At 41.7% G+C, this 19581-nt stretch overlaps 1 protein-coding gene across 1 annotated transcript in view; it reads left to right on the top strand.

Annotated features, from left to right (window-relative positions):
• The window catches only part of KMT2A (lysine methyltransferase 2A), an 84065-nt gene that overhangs the window by 48451 nt on the left and 16033 nt on the right, over positions 1 to 19581 (top strand). The window contains exons 14-31 of the mRNA XM_024751700.1: positions 28 to 141; positions 3701 to 3847; positions 4273 to 4368; positions 4580 to 4700; positions 5657 to 5770; positions 6163 to 6347; positions 7331 to 7504; positions 8245 to 8355; positions 8659 to 8732; positions 9875 to 10068; positions 10395 to 10501; positions 11350 to 11487; positions 12509 to 12667; positions 12941 to 13058; positions 13181 to 13259; positions 14318 to 14478; positions 14675 to 14860; positions 15072 to 19317. Of these exons, the coding sequence (XP_024607468.1) occupies positions 28 to 141; positions 3701 to 3847; positions 4273 to 4368; positions 4580 to 4700; positions 5657 to 5770; positions 6163 to 6347; positions 7331 to 7504; positions 8245 to 8355; positions 8659 to 8732; positions 9875 to 10068; positions 10395 to 10501; positions 11350 to 11487; positions 12509 to 12667; positions 12941 to 13058; positions 13181 to 13259; positions 14318 to 14478; positions 14675 to 14860; positions 15072 to 19317 (6524 nt within the window). The remainder of the gene's footprint in view (positions 1 to 27; positions 142 to 3700; positions 3848 to 4272; positions 4369 to 4579; positions 4701 to 5656; positions 5771 to 6162; positions 6348 to 7330; positions 7505 to 8244; positions 8356 to 8658; positions 8733 to 9874; positions 10069 to 10394; positions 10502 to 11349; positions 11488 to 12508; positions 12668 to 12940; positions 13059 to 13180; positions 13260 to 14317; positions 14479 to 14674; positions 14861 to 15071; positions 19318 to 19581) is intronic.

Below are 19581 nucleotides of genomic sequence, written 5' to 3' on the forward strand. Positions count from 1 at the left end.
AAGTTATCTTTTTCTCTCTCTCCGCAGGAGGATTGTGAAGCAGAAAATGTGTGGGAGATGGGAGGCTTAGGAATCTTGACTTCTGTTCCTATAACACCCAGGGTGGTTTGCTTTCTCTGTGCCAGTAGTGGGCATGTAGAGGTAAGATATCCTGCTTCTTGGTACCCCAGACAGTATACTGATAGATTATTTTGCTGTGATGAAAGAAATCATTCTATTCTGTTTTGTTGGTATATAGCAGGCACTATATCCTGTTGAAACCTGCAAATGCAATGCTTTGAAGTTTTTTAGAAATTTCAGGAAGGAGTCTGCTTTTTACTAGAGTAGCAGGTTGGTTTTTGTTTTTAGAGTAGCAGTTATTGAGTGTGAAAAGTTTAATAGTTTCATCTCTTAAATTCACTCATTAGTAGAGTTCTGATTTTTTGCTAGACGTCCAAACATGGAAGAAATAATGTTTCTCTAGAAAAAGAGATATGCTGTTGATAGTTGTTTTATGTTGAATAGCAAAACTTCCTTGTCTATAAAGAGCTCTTAGCAATTAATAAGAAAAAGGAAAACACTCAGTTAAAAAAAAAACAAAAAAACAAAAAAACAAACAAAAAAAAAACAGTCTAAGGGCAGGAGTATATAATTCACAAAACGAGAAGTAAATACATGGTGGGAGGGGAGCGTTAAGCCTTCTGATTACCAAACACTGTAAATTAAAGCATGATAAAAAGGATCAAGTGGAAATGGAGACTTTCTGTTTCTGGAAATCTAAATTAGTTACAGTCTTTCTGAGAAGATTGTTTGGAAGTATGTATTTATCTTTAAAATGGGTATACCCTCTAACCCAGCAATTGCACTCCAGGCATTTATCTTGAGGATATAATTAGATAAATTATATGTGTATGTATGTTTGTATACATGTATGTATATAATAAACCCTTCTAAATGTATAAATATTTGTATATATATAATAAACTGAAGGGTTTATTTCAGTATTTATGATAATAAAAAATTGGAGACAACCCGAAAAGTCATCAATAAGGGGCTGGTACTTCGGTTAAAGTAATTATAGGACTTGCGTATAATGGCACACATGAAGTCCTAAAGATGATAATATAGATTCATATTGACATGGAAAGATGTCCATGACACATCACTGAGTTAAAAGAGCAGGTCACAAAATAGTATGTAAAAAGCATGATCCCATTTTGGTTTGGAAAAATGTTTTTGAAATATATATGTAGAAAGAATTCTGAAGGATTTACACCAGAATCTTAAGAGTGTAGTTGGATTGTGGTTGACTTTTGTTTTTTCTTTATCTTTCTGAGTTTTTTTGCAGTGAGTATGTGCCACCTTTACCATAAGGGGAAGAAAAGGTAGCACAGTTTTAACTAGGAAGCAGTAATTTGTCGTTCATACAGTTCTCAATTCCTGAATACCTCCTTAGGTTATTATTTGTCACATACGTATTCTAAGGTCATAAAGAAAACCCAAAGCCAAGTTGTAATCCAGATGTGGAGCAATCATTGAGACTCACTAACTAAGACATTCAGTCCTGCCCACTTGCTATTTTAAATTACGCATTAGCAAGTGCAGACAATATTGAATAAGAGTTCACCAAAACTGCCTCTGTGATTTAGTTCAATGCAAATCCTTTATGTATGCAGATTATATAATCCGATACGCTATTTTTCTTCTACATCTTTAAGCTTTCTAAATAATTTCAAAAGTAAACTATCAGACATAGAGTAATTTTTCTGCAAAATTATATTCACAAATAACCGTATGCTGAAAGTTATATGTTAAAGAGTGACTTTTTAAATGAAAATGATACCAGTATGTGGATTTTTAAATATGTGAAGAAAAAAGGAGTTTTAATGGGCAAAAATTAGCAGCTTAAATAGTAATGGGATGAACAATAATTTTGAGGTGTAAGTTTTGTTTTCCTTGGGGTTTTTATTATATGGTTGTATCTTAAATATAGATTCAAGAAATTTAGAAAATATATGACATCATTATATGATAAAGTATACGGAGAAATGCAGAATTGTCATTGTAAACGTTCAGCAATATTTTTTTTAAAAATATAGTGATTCAGACATTTAATAAAATAAAATAAAGGCATTAAAAATATAGTGATTCAGACATTTAATAAAATAAAATAAAGGCATTAAAAAAATAAATTACATTAGCAAAATTATTGCCTGGTATTCGCTAAGGAAATATTTTCTTAGTGCCTCTTACGAGCAATATATTGTTCTAAGTGCTGGAGTTGCTTTAGATAGCGTTGAAACTTGAGACTGTTCAGTCTATATAAGTGCTAGGGGTCTACTGTATCTCTTTTCCTACATAATCTTAACTCTCGTTACATCCATACACGTTACCCACAGGAATAACTTATTTTCGTAACACCAGTACTTCAACTTCTGTGTTAAAACAGGTTGTTGTTTTTTTTCCAGAGTGTAATTGCTCTAATTTAAATTGTGTAGCTGTGACAGCAATCCCACAGGATTCCTAAAAACTGAAATTAGAAAATGAATAGCCCACTGCCTGTATTGCACTCCTAAAGCATAACCAGTGCTTGATGAATTTTCCCTCCATTCAGATTTTTTAAAACTTCTTATGTTGACATGATTTCAGATTTACAGAAAAGCTACAAGAGTGGTACAAAGAATTCCCATACACCCTTTACCTGGATTCCCCAAGCATTAATTTTTTTTTTTTTTTTTGGCGGTATGCGAGCCTCTCACTGTTGTGGCCTCTCCCGTTGCGGAGCACAGGCTTCCGACGCGCAGGCTCAGCGGCCATGGCTCAGGAAACTAGCCGCTCCGCGGCATGTGGCATCTTCCTGGACCGGGGCACGAACCCGCGTCCCCTGCATCGGCAGGCTGACTCTCAACCACTGCGCCACCAGGGAAGCCCAATATTTTTTTTATTGGAGTAAAATTGCTTTTAGCATTAATATTTTTAATTTGCTTTATCCTTTTCTCTTTGTATATGTATTGTACAAAATAAGAAATAAAATATGTACACACATTTTATATGTAGACCTTTTTTTCTTAAAATTTGAGAGCAAGTTGCAGACATATGCCCTTTTACCTTTAAATTTTATACTGTGTATTTCCTAAAACCAAGGACATCCTCTTATATAACCACAATATAATTATCAAAATCAGGAAATTAACGTTGGTATATTACAATTATTTAAGTAGACTTTATTTAGTTTTGACCAGTTGTCCCACTGATTCTTTTATGGCAGAAGAAAATTATGAGTCACACTCATTTGAATTTCTGAAAATCTCTTTATCAGTATGAAAATAACTTATTTCTAAAATTAGAGATGGGAAGGACAAACCAGAGCTTACAGTCATTTAGTAGATTATAGAGAGCCTTTAAAACCATCCCTGTTTCCCCTTACTCCACTCTTTTACATTGCCTTAGCTCTTTGTTGATACCTCTTTTATGGCATTTAAGCACATTCTATTAAATCTTAGATTGTATCTATTTAGTTATTTTATAATTCTACTATTATTACTACTTTAGTCCCCTGAAACTCCCCAGTAGTCTCCTTTTTTAACATAGTCATTGCTTAGTGAACATGTTGAATAAAGTACGTACACCACTACTCCTAAAGCTCAAAGTAAGCAGGTAGGATTTGGTTGATATTTCTACGTGCTATTTGAGCGCCTCTGTGTTCCCGTCTTACCCCTAGTTTGTGTATTGCCAAGTCTGTTGTGAGCCCTTCCACAAGTTTTGTTTGGAGGAGCACGAGCGCCCTCTGGAGGACCAGCTGGAAAACTGGTGTTGTCGGCGCTGCAAGTTCTGTCATGTTTGTGGAAGGCAGCACCAGGCCACCAAGGTACGGCGCTGAGTAATGGGGCCACTTACAGTATTACTTTGTATCTCCATTTCTGCCTTTTAATCTAGGATTTCGTATGCATATTTTTCCTCTGTTGGCTTAGCCTGTTTTTACTGTTTAACTGGGTGTAATCGATTGCCTATTGTTGTGTTTTAATTTAATTTTGGGAGTATAGCAGAAAACGTGGCATTGGATAAGGTCCTCAAAATAAATCAAATCTCCTTTATCAGAATGTTCACCACTGAGTGCCTTTGGCAGGACATAAATCCCTATGCCTTGAGAGTAAATAATTTATGAGGAAATTTAAGCCGTCACAGTGATGTGCTGTATTTACTTGAAGATAAGTATGAAATGGGGTACTAAGTGACAGGTGTCCAGTGAAGGTGAGGTGATGCCCACCTTTTTGCCTTCTTATTTTCTTACAGCAGCTGCTGGAGTGTAATAAGTGCCGAAACAGCTATCACCCTGAGTGCCTGGGACCAAATTACCCCACCAAACCCACAAAGAAAAAGAAAGTTTGGGTGAGTTTCTCACACAATGGGCAGTTTCAGAGAGAATTGTCATGGGACTGTCAGGCGTGCACAAATTGTAAGAGGACTGTCCTGCTTGAGGAAGAAAAGCCGTCCCAGTAGAGAAGTCAACTCTAGAAATGGATTGCATTTGAGACCTTCTTAAATAAGAAGAGATATTAAAAATAAGAAGTTCCTATTGAATTTCTTTCATCTCTTCCAGATCTGTACCAAGTGTGTTCGCTGCAAGAGCTGTGGATCCACGACTCCCGGCAAAGGGTGGGATGCACAGTGGTCTCACGATTTCTCACTCTGCCATGATTGTGCCAAACTCTTTGCTAAAGGTACCTCAGAAAAGCCAGTTTTGTCAACTTTTAGAGGTTGTACTTAGTGTTTTGGGAGGTGAACTGGACACTGCAGTGGAATGAAAAGGTCTTACCATTCTTGTCCAGGATGCCATTTAGACAAATTTCCTAAGTTTCTGGTCTTGCTCTTTTCCTTACACAGAGGCTTAGAGCAACTAGGAAGGTTTTGTTATCTTTGGGGGGATGAATCAAGGAGACTTTTTATAGTAACTCACCACAAAGAAATGCTCTAAACCACTATTTCCCAAAGTGAGGTATATATCCATTTGATTGTTTCAGAAATGACTTTAGGTGGTACTGAGTCAAAGATTTGATCTTAATAGTTGTGCTAGAAAAAAGTTTTAGCCAATACATTAAACTGACTTAGGATAATAACGATATAAAGTTCACTACTGAAGTTATTTAAAATAAGCAAATCAATGTTAAGTCTATTAAGTAAAAAATAATAAGAGGTGATACGTGGATAAAACAAATTGATGAAGGGTGTATATTCTTCCGAATTTTGGGAAGCACTGCTCTAAGCTCTAATGTAAAAGCACTAGGAATAAGGGAAAAGTATAAATTAACTGTGTTTTTTTACTCCCATTACCCTCTCCTCTTTCTTAAAAATTTAAACATTTCTTTGGAATGTTTAAGAGAGAAAGTTCTCTCTTCCATTCTTTTTCTATTACGTTGTCTATAAAATCTACCTCATGACCTTTAAAAATGGGTCTAAAGAAGAGAACTAGTGGCATATTCTGAGAGCTCAGAATAATCTTGACACTTTACAGATGTGTAAACATTCCATGGTAGATGCATGCTGGCATTTGTAAGTAGTTTCAGAAGCAGAATATGGTGGCTGGCATTTTACATCACGTTGGCATATGTGAGTCAAGGGCTTTAGAGGCGTTGGTATGTGAACCAGAGCTCTGCTGAAAACTTTGCTTTGCTTTCAGGAAACTTCTGCCCTCTCTGTGATAAGTGTTATGATGACGATGACTACGAGAGTAAGATGATGCAGTGTGGGAAATGTGATCGATGGGTCCATTCCAAATGTGAGAATCTTTCAGGTACAGAAGGTTGGAGTCTTTTTATTACAGTTTCCTTCTTTCTTGGTACAGCTGCATTTACAGCCCCCAAAGTACTATAAACATAAAATTATGGTAGTGTTGTTACTTGAAGTCTTTTTAAATTTATTGTTTAGTCTCTAAAATAAGAACATTGTGTTAAATTTGTGCTCATTTATCTTGAACACATTCTTTAAGATATTTATGTGCTGTCCTTTGTGGATACCATAACCTACTGATTCTCCAGTGACTAAATCCTGAGTTCTTCAGGGGTGTGAGAGTCTTAATACTGTTCGAACATGCAGCTTGATATTAAGTTCAGTGGAATAGCTTTCTCTTTTCCCTGTCTCCCACTCTGCAGAGCACCTCATCATTGTAGGTTTTTATTTCCCCAGATGAGATGTATGAGATCCTGTCTAATCTTCCGGAAAGTGTGGCCTACACTTGTGTGAACTGTACTGAGCGGCACCCTGCGGAGTGGCGACTGGCCCTTGAAAAAGAGCTCCAGATCTCTCTGAAGCAAGTGCTGACAGCCTTGTTGAACTCTCGGACCACCAGCCACTTGCTGCGCTACCGACAGGCAGGCCCACGTCTCATTTTGTATTCCGAATGGTGGTTTGTGCCTAGTCGTGGAATGTGTGCGTTTTTGTGTGTGTGTGCTTTTCAGTTTGTTTTCTTTTGCCTCACTCTTTATTTAGTTTTGTCGAGTTCCTTGTTTTGGCCTTAGGCTATTAAGAAAATTTTTAGCGCCAAGAGTAAAACCCTTCTCTGGGGTAAGAAGAAGGAAGGAGCCATATCTCTTTCAAAGGTCTTGCTGTTGTAATATGAAATTTGGACTTTGTATTCTGAAGGCCATGGGGAGCCCAATGAAGGACTTCACCCAAAAGAGTAACCTGATCAGAGTTGCTTCTTAGAAAAAAATAAAAAAATGATTCTGACTGGAGTGAGAGGAAGGATTGGAGAGGACTGAGCCTACAGGCAGGAGCCGTGGTTAGGAGGCAGTGGTGGTGCTCGAGGCAAGAGGGAGCAGGATGGCGGCCTGATCTGTGAGGGTGGTAGTGGAGCCAGAGACCCTTCGGCTCCAGGAAAGTTCCAGGGCTCCCCAGGACACGATTTGAAAATCACTGCTTCTTGTCCGTTTAAGTCATGAACTATATACATAAAGTAGTCATTGGGAACACAGGTATAATGTTGGAAGAACCACATGGATAGCTTTAACTCAGAGCTAGGCTGCTGCTTTATCTTTTAACAGAGTCTGTTTTTTGAATAGGAAAATTAGCTGTATCTGTGTCTTACTCAAAAGGAATTGGATGGTTTCTGTTTCTTCATACTAGGTTGGGAGTTATCAAGCAAAGCTCCTTCGTGAGCCTAGCCAAGCTATTAGATAGCCAGCTTGTTTTTAACTTTCCTTTTCTCGTATTTGAGAAATCTCTGATTATTTTCAAGTTCTTTAGGTTTTATAATACGCATCATTCAGTACCATCTTTATTCATTTTAGTAGAATCTACATAGGTGCCTCATTTTCAGTGTTAGATAAAAGAAACATATCTTTCCTGACGACAGGCTGCCAAACCTCCGGACTTAAATCCTGAGACAGAGGAGAGTATACCTTCCCGCAGCTCCCCAGAAGGCCCTGATCCACCAGTGCTTACTGAGGTCAGCAAACAGGAAGATCAACAGCCTTTAGATCTGGAAGGAGTCAAGAGGAAAATGGACCAAGGGAACTACACATCTGTGGTATGTCTATACAGCAAACTACCCAAATTTCCAGCTCCAGTTTAGCTTCCTTGGGTCTTTTGGGGGATGAGGCTGGGTGTTAGCATTAAAGGATGGTTTGTATTGTATTTAGAAATGTCATGTGGTTTTAAATACCTAAAAATATGTGAGTCATTTTAGTTCTGTGTTTTGGAAGAGATGGGTTATGATAGGCAAGGTAGTGTCTTTTTATTTGGCTTTCACCTGAGTTCTTCAAGAATTATTTTTATATTAAAATTATTTTTATATTAAAACTGTTTATGGAAAATTACTAATTGCAATTAATTGGTTTGCCCCTTTTGAGATCACATCTGAATAATATGTCCTTTTATGATGGATGTTCACTTCTAGATAGATGCCTTTTAATTTTATGATTTTAAGGAAGTGCAGGAAATGATCATCTGTTATGTCATGGTCCGTGTTTGCTATTCAGTTGTTTATTCATTTCAGTCTAAGTAAGAAATCGTGGCCCTGTTTGGTAACTTACCAGGATACAGCTAATTTATCTGCATTCTTACCTTATTAGCCTGGCATGTCTTGACTGCCACAAGTTAATTATGAACTGAATCCCAAAGGCCTCCACTGAAGAGAACTTGCATTGTATTAGAATGGGGTGTGCGTTTTCTATTGGTTCTCTGTGCTGGATGATTTAGGAGGGAAGAGGAAGTGGTTTTGAGAGCACACTGTTCTATGAATAATTAATGCTTTGTTTTTGTATACAGTTGGAGTTCAGTGATGATATCGTGAAGATCATTCAAGCAGCCATTAACTCAGATGGAGGGCAGCCAGAGATTAAAAAAGCCAACAGCATGGTCAAGTCCTTCTTTATTCGGGTGAATGATATTAATAGTTCATGTCTTTGATGCTTAATCCGTGGGTTGTTACCACATGAACAGAACAGACTTGTTCTCATCTATGTTTTGCTTTGTCATGTGTATAAATCATTTTTCGTTTGATTCGTTCCTCTGATTCTTTGGGAGGAGATTAGTGAGGTTCCGGAGTGGATGGATCTTTCCTTTGGTGGCCTGAAATCATCCTCATATTGACAGAGAAGCTGGTGTGAAGTTGTTGGGTTTTATGTGCTTTCCAAATGAATGGTCACATGCTTACATTTTGTTTGTTTGTTTTTCTGTTAGCAAATGGAACGTGTTTTTCCATGGTTCAGTGTCAAAAAGTCCAGGTTTTGGGAGCCAAATAAAGTATCAAGCAAGTGAGTAAATTCAGTATTACTTTTTTTCGCTTCATCAGCTAGAAATCTGAGCGCTCTTATAGTTTTAGATTGAGGGGTTTTTTTAGACTAGGTTTTAATATTAAAGATTAATCATTTGAAATGCCTTTTTTTAAAAAAATAAATTTATTTATTTATTTGTTTGTGTTTTGGCTGTGTTGGGTCTTCGTTGCTGTGTGTGGGCTTTCTCTAGTTGCATGAGCAACTAGTCGCGCAAGCGGGGGCTACTCTTCGTTGCTTCTCATTGTCATGGCTTCTGTTGCTGCAGAGCACGGGCTCTAGGCGCGTGGGCTCTAGGCGCGCAGGCTTCAGTAGTTGTGGCACGCGGGCTTCAGTAGTTGTGACACTCGGGCTCTAGAGCGCAGGCTCAGTAGTTGCGGTGCATGGGCTTAGTTACTCTGCAGCATGTGGAATCTTCCTGGGCCAGGGATCGAACCCGTGTCCCTTGCATTGGCAGACGGATTCTAAACCACTGCACCACCAGGGAAGCCCTGAAATGCCTTTTTATTGCTGGTTTAGAGACAACACTTAATGTTTATTGCAGTCTGCTGCCCTTTTTTTCTTTATTTATGTATTTGTTGTTTTAGGGAACTTGTGGCATATGTACAATACACGTACTATATATATAGCCCAGTTATAGCTGGGTTCTATCTTATTTAGGAGTTTATTAATTAATTTATTTATTTTTGCTGTGTTGCGTCTTCGTTTCTGTGCGAGGGCTTTCGCTAGTTGTGGCAAGTGGGGGGCCACTCTTAATCGCGGTGAGCGGGCCTCTCACTATGGCGGCCTCTCGTTGCGGAGCACAGGCTCAGTAGTTCTCAACAGTTCTTGATTCTCCGTGTATAACCTTAAATTTTTATTCCAGTAAATCCTTTTGACGCATTGATAAGGTTATCATTTGTTTCTAGATGTTTAACCAAGAGTCACAATACATCGGGATTATATTTTTAAAAATAATAAAGTCCTGTGTAGGCAGTTTTCAAATTCTGTGACTTGTTCTTACAGTCTGTGAAAGGCTTATGCCCAGGCCTGAGACCTGATGATATCAAGAATTTGACTGTTTTGTACAGTTCTGGGTATCTTGTAGGAGTTCAATAAATACTTGTTGAATCAATTATTTCCAGCAGTGGGATGTTACCAAACGCAGTGCTTCCACCTTCACTTGACCATAATTATGCTCAGTGGCAGGAGCGAGAGGAAAACAGCCACACTGAGCAGCCTCCTTTAATGAAGAAAATCATTCCAGCTCCCAAACCTAAAGGGCCTGGAGAGCCAGACTCACCAACTCCTCTGCATCCTCCTACACCACCAATTTTGAGTAAGACACCAAATGAAGACTTGTTATCCATTTCTCTCTGGGTGCAAATGATTGACTTTGTGACTCTAAGTTTAATGTACTTCCGTATTGGAAAAATTTCCCGGTGATCCTTAAATGTAATAAAATCATTATTTTTGCTTCATTTGGAATGTTAACAGAGAATTGATACAAGTAATGTAACGGATAGTAAGGTAGCGTAACTTGGAACACTTTTTGAAAGTGTTGATTTCATAGGCTCTAGGCTATTTAAGCTGAATTGTTTTCTTTTTTCCTGGGTATCAGACATAGTATTGCCAATTTTAACTGTATGTCTTCTGGGTTCCAAGGTACCGATAGGAGTCGAGAAGACAGTCCAGAACTGAACCCACCCCCGGGCATAGAAGATAATAGACAGTGTGCATTGTGTTTGACGTACGGTGACGACAGTGCTAATGTAAGTACCTTGGTGCACTGGGTCCGTCCTGCTTAGTAGACCAGCCAATAACGACCTCTTTGCGTCTAAACTTGGTGACCAGTGCCGTTTATTCAGTGAATATTTGTCGCTTAGTTTGTGGCATTTGGGGGTTATTTTTCTATAACTGATTTAATTGATTTAAAAGATGAGTTGCCTTAAATTAACGTGCTGATATCTTGTAATTTCTATTGGCAGTTCCTCAAAAAAAGATTCTATGAAAGCGAATAAAACAGAAGTTGCGCATTAAATAGCTTGTGTTTCATGTAGTTGTTAGCAGTGTGGTTAAGGTCCCCGGGTCTGGCGGTTTGCCTGGATTCATTGCTGTGCTTTGCCGCCTACTTGTTGACCGTGGCAGAGAGTTTACCTCTCTGACCCTCAGTTTCATTTTTAAAATGAGGATAATAATACTCTTACCTCAGAATGGTTATGAGGATTAAAGGAAATAATGTATGTAAAGCCTTATTTGGGTCCTGGCACTTAGTAAGCTTACAGTTTTTTTAAAAAAGGTTTTTAAGGCAAGCTGAGAGAACTGGCTTTGAAATATGGCATTAAAGAAGTCAGTGGGCACTTCTGTAAACCTAACACATATTGCTTGTTCTTTAATCCTTTATGATTATAAAATATTTCCAGCCTGTGGAAAAGGTAATCGAAAAAGGTGAGAAGTGAAAACAAAGAAACTTCGAATTGTGATTTTTGTGTGCACCCCTAAGTTAAAGAATTAGGCTTGATTTACTGAAGTTATCCTGAATGAGGGAAAGCTAATACCAAGGAAAACCCTATTTGACATTATATTCTTCAAAGAAAAAAGGAAATCTCTTGTTTCGTAGGATGCTGGCCGTTTGCTCTACATTGGCCAAAACGAATGGACACATGTAAATTGTGCTTTGTGGTCGGCAGAAGTGTTTGAAGATGATGATGGGTCACTGAAGAATGTGCATATGGCTGTGATCAGGGGCAAGCAGCTGGTAAGAACCTGTGGGTGAATGTTACGGAAGAGACTCCGTCTCAGTGTCCAGATGTTCTTTCTGGGGCTAAATGCTGCCTCGCTGGTGTTTCTCGTAGCTCCTTCAGAATGGTTAGCCAGCAGCAAATATTGGTGTACCCTGTAGGCAGATTGCTGGTCTGACCCTTGGAGGATGGGTACAAAAGAAATGGAAAACAAAGTCTTATCCAGTTGGGGAGATAATTCAGATGCCCAAGAAAGGTATTAATTTATTAAGTGATTTAGACAAAATGACCTCAGAGGTTCCAGTTGAATCAGCACTCTGAGGCCCCATAGGATAAACCCACAAAATACATACACGGAGATGTAGAAAGCGATTGGTAGCAGCTTAGAGTAATCAGAAAAGGCTATGAAGGAGTAAAATTTTTAAAGCTATATTTTGATGGGGGGAGAAAATGAAGGATTATCGGGAAGAAACAAAAAATAGCACATGCATAAGAAACATAAGTAAAATGTGCAGGGAGCACAAATAAAAAGTCTTCCCTGGAGAGGAGCCCAGACTGTGACTGTGACAGAATGAGGTAGTAACATATAGCCTAGTTGAAGGAAATCTTTGAATCACATAAATTCATCAGTTAAGCCTAGTAATTAAGAACTGTTAACGTCTCTGACTAGTATAATCTTACCAGAACTGAGTTCTTTTGGATATAACAGCTTTCTACCAAGATGATGTTTTTAACATCGATCTTAAAAGTTTCATCTTCTCTAAATCAATTGTGCATCCTAGAAAAAACTGTTTTGATTCAAGTTCTAAACCAAATTGTAGTATTTAAATTTAATAATCATAGGCCGCATGGGCCCTAGGAAAGAAAGGATTTGTAGAGGAGGCTTCATGGCTCGTATCACTTCTCTGTAATTCAGCAGATTAGCAATAGCGAAATGAATTGTGGGAAACCCGGAATGGGGTGACTCTCTAGGGGAGATGGAAAATGGCTAAAACTTCTGAAAGTCTGACTTGGACTCTGTTCTTTCTGGGTTGTTAGAGATGTGAATTCTGCCAAAAGCCAGGAGCCACTGTGGGTTGCTGCCTCACATCCTGCACCAGCAACTATCATTTCATGTGTTCCCGAGCCAAGAACTGTGTGTTTCTGGATGATAAAAAAGTATATTGCCAACGACATCGGGATTTGATCAAAGGCGAGGTGAGACAGCTTTAGCTGCTTTTTGAATTCTCTAGGAAAAGAGGCTGAAAATAGCAAGATGGTAAACTGTATTTCACCATCCTCCTAGGTGTTCCTAGTAGGTGATTCTAGGTATTCCTAGAATCACCTCCTCTTAGGAGGAATAACAGAGGCACTGCTAGTGAAACAGAAGGGTGATTTTGAGATATGCTCTGCACTTTCCCTCTGAGTCAGTGTCGTGAGTATGGTGTGTAAAAGGGATAGCCTAATAGCTCCCCTGGCTTTTCATTTAAGGTGGTTCCTGAGAATGGATTTGAAGTTTTTAGAAGAGTGTTTGTGGACTTTGAAGGAATCAGCTTGAGAAGGAAGTTTCTCAACGGCTTAGAACCAGAAAACATCCACATGATGATTGGTATGACCTGGGCCTTGGTTGTCGGGGAAGGCTGGCTGTGGCACTGGGGTACTTCCTAGTGTTCAGTTAGAAAGTGGGCCTTCTCATGATTGCCTCTGATCGGTTCTTCTTTTCTTACTCAGGCTCCATGACAATTGACTGCTTAGGGATTCTGAACGATCTCTCTGACTGTGAGGATAAGCTCTTTCCTATTGGATATCAGTAAGTAGCTCTGTAGAGAGAAGACAGCAGCCCCACCCCCTGAGCACCCTGAAGCAGTGAGTAGGTCATTAAAGGTAGAGCCATACTTGTTAGCGACTTTTAACTAATTCCTTTTTTTTTTTTTTTTGCAACTTCTCGTAGATTGGGACTAAAGTATCATTTTATGTCAGCTAGATCCAGTTGTAGGAGGAAAGTATTGTTGACATAATTTCAGAATCATTTCCAAATAAAACCTAGGTAGAACACCAGGCCAGTCCCTTTAAGATTCCACTAAATTCTGTTCACTTCAGTTCAGAAGTCCAGTTTGTTGTCAGGGATCAAACACCTCATGCCTCTGTCCTCATTTTACATTTTATAGGTCCTTCTAAAAATAACCCCTATGATAACAATCAAATAGTCCAGTAAGAATTTGTAATCTTTCCCACATGAAGCAAATTGTTTAAACTTCTAGCAAACTGACGATATAAATTTAAAATTCGCTTCCTCTCTCTTCCCCTTTGGAGTCTCCCTTTTGTTCTATATACTCTGATTTATTCTGCATTTCAATTGTGAAAACACAGTCTCTACTCCACATTTAGCTGGCAGCTCTTAAAGAGCTAGGCTCCATCAGCATCCAGCAGATTTGAAGCAGTTCCATTTCTCTTGTCTCGGGGGGCTTTTCTCCCAAAGGAAACATGCCAGGTTTGTTCTTTCCTCACTTTGTACACATGGTGGGGCAGTTATCCCTTCCTGAAGGCCAATAACTATTTCTTGTAGTATCAATAGTTAGTTCTTTTTTTTTTCTCTTTGCATTTTAGGCTGTTTTACTAATTTTGTCCCCTGCTTACAACACAATAAAAAAGGATTTGATGCTGTTTTCTGAGAGGCCAGGAAAAACCAAGGACTTCAAAAAACTTGGAGGACCCTAACCAGGAGACCCTCTAATAAGAATCCATGAAATAAAGCTAAATTTTGTAAAGCAAGGAGGCCAGGGAACCTAGGCTGAGAAGAGGTTTTGACAAATGTCAGTCTCTGCTTCTGTCCTCGCACTCACGGTGATCGTTACCATCTGCGTGCAGGTGTTCTCGGGTGTACTGGAGCACCACGGATGCTCGCAAACGCTGCGTGTACACGTGCAAGATAGTGGAATGCCGTCCTCCGGTTGTAGAGCCAGATATCAACAGCACTGTTGAACATGATGAAAACAGGACCATTGCTCACAGTCCAACATCTTTTGCAGGTTAGTCTTTAATCAAGGTGGGACTTGAATTAGATTTGGGGGAATATTGTGATTGACGGGTGGGAAAAAGGCATTGCTTTGGGAGGTCACATTTGCTTCTGTTTTGGTACTTACCTGACAGCTGGCTTTTTCTTGGTTCATTTGTTTGATATCTTAATTAAACTTTTTTAGTAAGAGGTTTTATTTCCTGCCACAGAAATTTCACCTAAAGAAAGTCAAAAGACAGCTGAAATTGTAAGTCCTCCATCACCAGATCGACCTCCTCATTCACAAACCTCTGGTTCCTGTTTCTATCACGTCATCTCAAAGGTCCCTAGGATTCGAACACCCAGCTATTCTCCAACACAGAGATCCCCTGGCTGTCGGCCACTGCCTTCTGCAGGTAAAGGACTTCACTGACCTACCCGACCCAAGGAGGTCAGCTCAAAGATTAGTTTGTAATGCTGTCAGGCACCTTTATCCTGGTGACTTCTGCCAATGGAAAATGTTGATTTTCCGTTAGCTGTAAACATACCTAGCCAAGTCATTGAAACCAGTGGTATAGCACATGTGTCCGATCTGTAATGGGCTTTATTACTTTCTCTCTCGTTTAGGAAGCCCTACCCCAACCACTCATGAGATAGTCACAGTGGGTGACCCTTTACTCTCCTCTGGACTTCGAAGCATTGGCTCCAGGCGTCACAGTACTTCTTCCCTGTCACCCCAGCGGTCTAAACTCCGGATAATGTCTCCAATGAGAACTGGGAGCGCTTACTCCAGGAACAGTGTTTCCTCAGCCGCCACCGTAGGGACCGCTGCAGATCTCGAGTCAAGTGCCAAAGCGGTTGATCATGTCTTAGGGCCACTGAATTCTAACACTAATTTAGGGCAGAACACTCCCACCTCTTCACATCTGCAAAGGACGGTAGTTACTATGGGCACTAAAACCAGTCACTTGGATGGCTCTTCATCTTCAGAAATGAAGCATTCTAGTGCTTCAGACTCAACATCCAAGAGCTCCTCTTCGAAGGGAGAGAAGACCAAAATGCCGAGTTCCAAGAACTCAGAGGGATCGGCACATAATGTGGCTTACCCTGGCCTTCCGAAACTGGCCCCACAGGTTCATAATGCAACAGCTGGAGAATTAAATGTTAGTAAAACGGGCACTTTTGCTGAACTGTCTTCAGTGCCATTTTCTTCTAAAGAGGCCCTCCCGTTCCCGCCACTCCATTTGAGAGGGCAGAGGAACGATCGAGACCAACAGACAGATTCCAACCAGTCAGCAAACTCCCCTCCCGATGAAGATACTGAAGTCAAAACCTTGAAGCTATCTGGAGTGAGCAACAGATCGTCCATCATCAACGAACATGTGGGATCCAGCTCCAGAGACAGGAGACAGAAAGGGAAAAAATCTTGTAAAGAAATGTTCAAAGAAAAGCATTCCAGTAAATCTTTTTTGGAACCTGGTCAGGTGGCAACTGGTGAGGAAGGAAACCTAAAGCCAGAGTTTGTTGATGAAGTTTTGCCTCCTGAGTTCATGGGGCAACGACCATGTAATAATGTTTCCTCTGATAAGATTGGGGACAAAGTCCATTCTATTCCAGGAGTCCCCAAAGCTCCATCCATGCAAGTAGAAGGGTCTGCCAAGGAATTACAGACACCCCGGAAACGCACAGTCAAAGTAACACTGACACCTCTAAAAATGGAGGGTGAGAGTCAGTCCAAGAATACCCTAAAAGAAAGTAGTCCTCTTTCCCCTTTGCAGATAGAGTCAGCATCTCCAACAGAACCAGTTTCCACTTCCGAAGGTCCAGGGGATGGTCCAGTCGCCCAAGCAAGCCCGAATAATACCTCATCCCAGGATTCTCAAAGTAATAACTATCAGAATCTTCCAGTACAGGACAGAAACCTGATGCTTCCAGATGGCCCCAAACCTCAGGAGGATGGCTCTTTCAAGAGGAGATATCCCCGTCGCAGTGCCCGGGCACGTTCTAACATGTTCTTTGGGCTCACCCCACTCTATGGAGTAAGGTCCTATGGCGAAGAAGACATTCCGTTTTACAGCAGCTCAACTGGGAAGAAGCGAGGCAAGAGATCCGCCGAAGGACAGGTGGACGGGGCCGATGACTTGAGCACTTCCGACGAAGACGATTTATACTATTACAATTTCACTAGGACAGTGATTTCTTCAGGGGGAGAGGAACGGCTGACACCCCATAATTTATTTCGGGAGGAGGAGCAATGTGATCTCCCAAAAATCTCACAGTTGGATGGTGTTGACGATGGGACAGAGAGTGATACTAGCGTCACAGCCACAACGAGGAAAGGCAGCCAGATCCCAAAAAGAAACAGTAAAGAAAACGGAACAGAGAACTTGAAGATGGATCGGCCTGAAGACACTGGTGAGAAAGAGCACGTCATTAAGAGCTCTGTGGGCCACAAAAATGAGCCAAAGATGGAGAACTGCCACGCTGTGAGCAGAGCGAAAGCACAGGGACAGGATTCCTTGGAAGCTCAGCTCAGCTCATTGGAGTCAGGCCGCAGGGTCCACACAAGCACCCCCTCAGACAAAAACTTACTGGACACCTATAATACTGAGCTCCTGAAATCGGATTCAGACAACAACAACAGTGACGACTGTGGGAACATCCTGCCCTCGGACATTATGGACTTTGTACTGAAGAATACTCCGTCCATGCAGGCTTTGGGTGAGAGCCCAGAGTCCTCTTCGTCGGAACTCCTGAATCTTGGTGAAGGTTTGGGTCTTGATAGTAATCGTGAAAAAGACATGGGTCTTTTCGAAGTGTTTTCTCAGCAGTTGCCGACGACGGAAGCCGTGGACAGCAGTGTCTCTTCCTCCATCTCAGCAGAGGAGCAGTTCGAGTTGCCACTAGAGCTGCCATCAGACCTCTCTGTCCTGACCACCCGGAGTCCCACTGTCCCAAGCCAGAACCCCAGTAGGCTAGCTGTAATCTCAGACTCAGGAGAGAAGAGAGGAACCATCCCAGAAAAATCTGTGGCCTCCTCTGAAGGTGACTCCTCCCTGCTGAGTCCAGGAGTAGATCCCAGCCCTGAAGGCCACATGACTCCTGACCACTTTATCCAAGGTCACATGGATGCAGACCACATCTCCAGCCCTCCTTGTGGTTCGGTGGAGCAAGGTCATGGCAACAATCAGGATTTAACTAGAAATAGTAGCACCCCTGGCCTTCAGGTACCTGTTTCCCCTACCGTTCCTATCCAGAACCAGAAATACGTGCCCAACTCTACCGATAGCCCTGGCCCGTCTCAGATTTCTAATGCCGCTGTCCAGACCACTCCGCCCCACCTGAAACCAGCCACCGAGAAACTCATTGTCGTTAACCAGAACATGCAGCCACTTTACGTTCTCCAGACTCTTCCGAACGGAGTGACCCAAAAAATCCAGCTGACCTCTTCTGTTAGTTCTGCACCCAGTGTGATGGAGACAAGCACGTCAGTATTGGGGCCCATGGGAAGTGGTCTCACCTTAACCACAGGACTCAGTCCAAGCCTGCCGACTTCCCAGGCTTTATTCCCTCCTGCTAGCAAAGGATTGCTCCCCATGCCTCATCACCAGCACTTACATTCCTTCCCTGCAGCTACTCAGAGTAGCTTCCCACCAAACATCAACAGTCCACCTTCAGGCCTGCTTATCGGGGTCCAGCCTCCTCCAGATCCCCAGCTTTTGGTCTCAGAAGCCAGCCAGAGGACAGATCTCAGTACCACAGTGGCCACTCCATCCTCTGGACTCAAGAAAAGACCCATATCTCGCCTGCAGACCCGAAAGAATAAAAAACTCGCTCCCTCTAGTACCCCTTCAAATATCGCCCCTTCCGACGTGGTTTCCAACATGACATTGATTAACTTCACACCCTCCCAGCTTCCAAATCATCCCAATCTGTTAGACTTGGGGTCACTTAATACTTCATCTCACCGAACTGTCCCCAACATCATAAAAAGGTCTAAGTCCGGCATCATGTATTTTGAACAGGCGCCCCTGTTACCGCAGAGTGTGGGAGGAGCTGCTGCCCCGGCGGCGGGTGCAGCCACCATGAGCCAGGATACCGGCCACCTCACGTCAGGGCCTGTGTCTGGCTTGGCCTCCGGTTCCTCCGTCTTGAACGTTGTATCCATGCAAACTACAACCGCCCCTACAAGTAGCGCGTCCGTTCCAGGGCATGTCGCGTTAACCAACCCGAGGTTGCTTGGTAGCCCGGATATCGGCTCCATAAGCAATCTTTTAATCAAAGCCAGCCAGCAGAGCCTGGGGATTCAAGACCAGCCTGTGGCTTTACCGCCAAGTTCAGGAATGTTTCCACAACTGGGGACGTCACAGACTCCCGCTACTGCTGCAATGACGGCAGCATCTAGCATCTGTGTGCTCCCCTCGACTCAGACTGCGGGCATAACAGCTGCTTCGCCTTCAGGGGAAGCGGAAGAACACTATCAGCTCCAGCATGTGAACCAGCTCCTCGCCAGCAAAACCGGGATTCTCTCTTCCCAGCGGGATCTTGATTCTGCTCCAGGGACCCAGGGCTCCAACTTTACCCAGACAGTAGATGCTCCTAATAGCATGGGGCTGGAGCAGAATAAGGCTTTATCCTCAGCTATGCAAGCCGGCTCCACCTCTCCTGGGGGCTCTCCGTCCTCTGGACAGCAGTCAGCAAGTCCCTCAGTGCCGGGGCCCATGAAACCCAAACCAAAAATCAAACGGATTCAGCTGCCCTTGGACAAAGGGAGTGGCAAGAAGCACAAAGTTTCCCACTTGCGGACCAGTTCTTCTGAAGCACACATTCCAGACCAAGAAGCCAACACGACACCCCTGACCTCAGTCACAGGGTGAGAGATGCAGACCTTGGCTCTGCTGGGTCTGAGGGGTTTCATGCTCTGGATTAGAGGCTGTTGAAGTGGTCTTCTGGGAGGGACACACCTCTGCCCACGTTGTATTACTTGGGTTTTCTGGGCTTTGATTTGATTTTCTTTTTGTTTTTTTCCCTCACAGTGCTGATTTATAGAGTAAAATTTAGTTCCATCTGTTGGCAGTTGGTCCCTTGGATAGAACCACATCTTTTTTTTTTTTTTTTTTTTTTTTTTTTTTTTTTC

Source organism: Neophocaena asiaeorientalis, unplaced genomic scaffold, assembly GCF_003031525.2.
Source record: "Neophocaena asiaeorientalis asiaeorientalis breed wild unplaced genomic scaffold, Neophocaena_asiaeorientalis_V1.1 scaffold479, whole genome shotgun sequence".
Taxonomy (NCBI): Eukaryota; Metazoa; Chordata; class Mammalia; order Artiodactyla; family Phocoenidae; genus Neophocaena; species Neophocaena asiaeorientalis.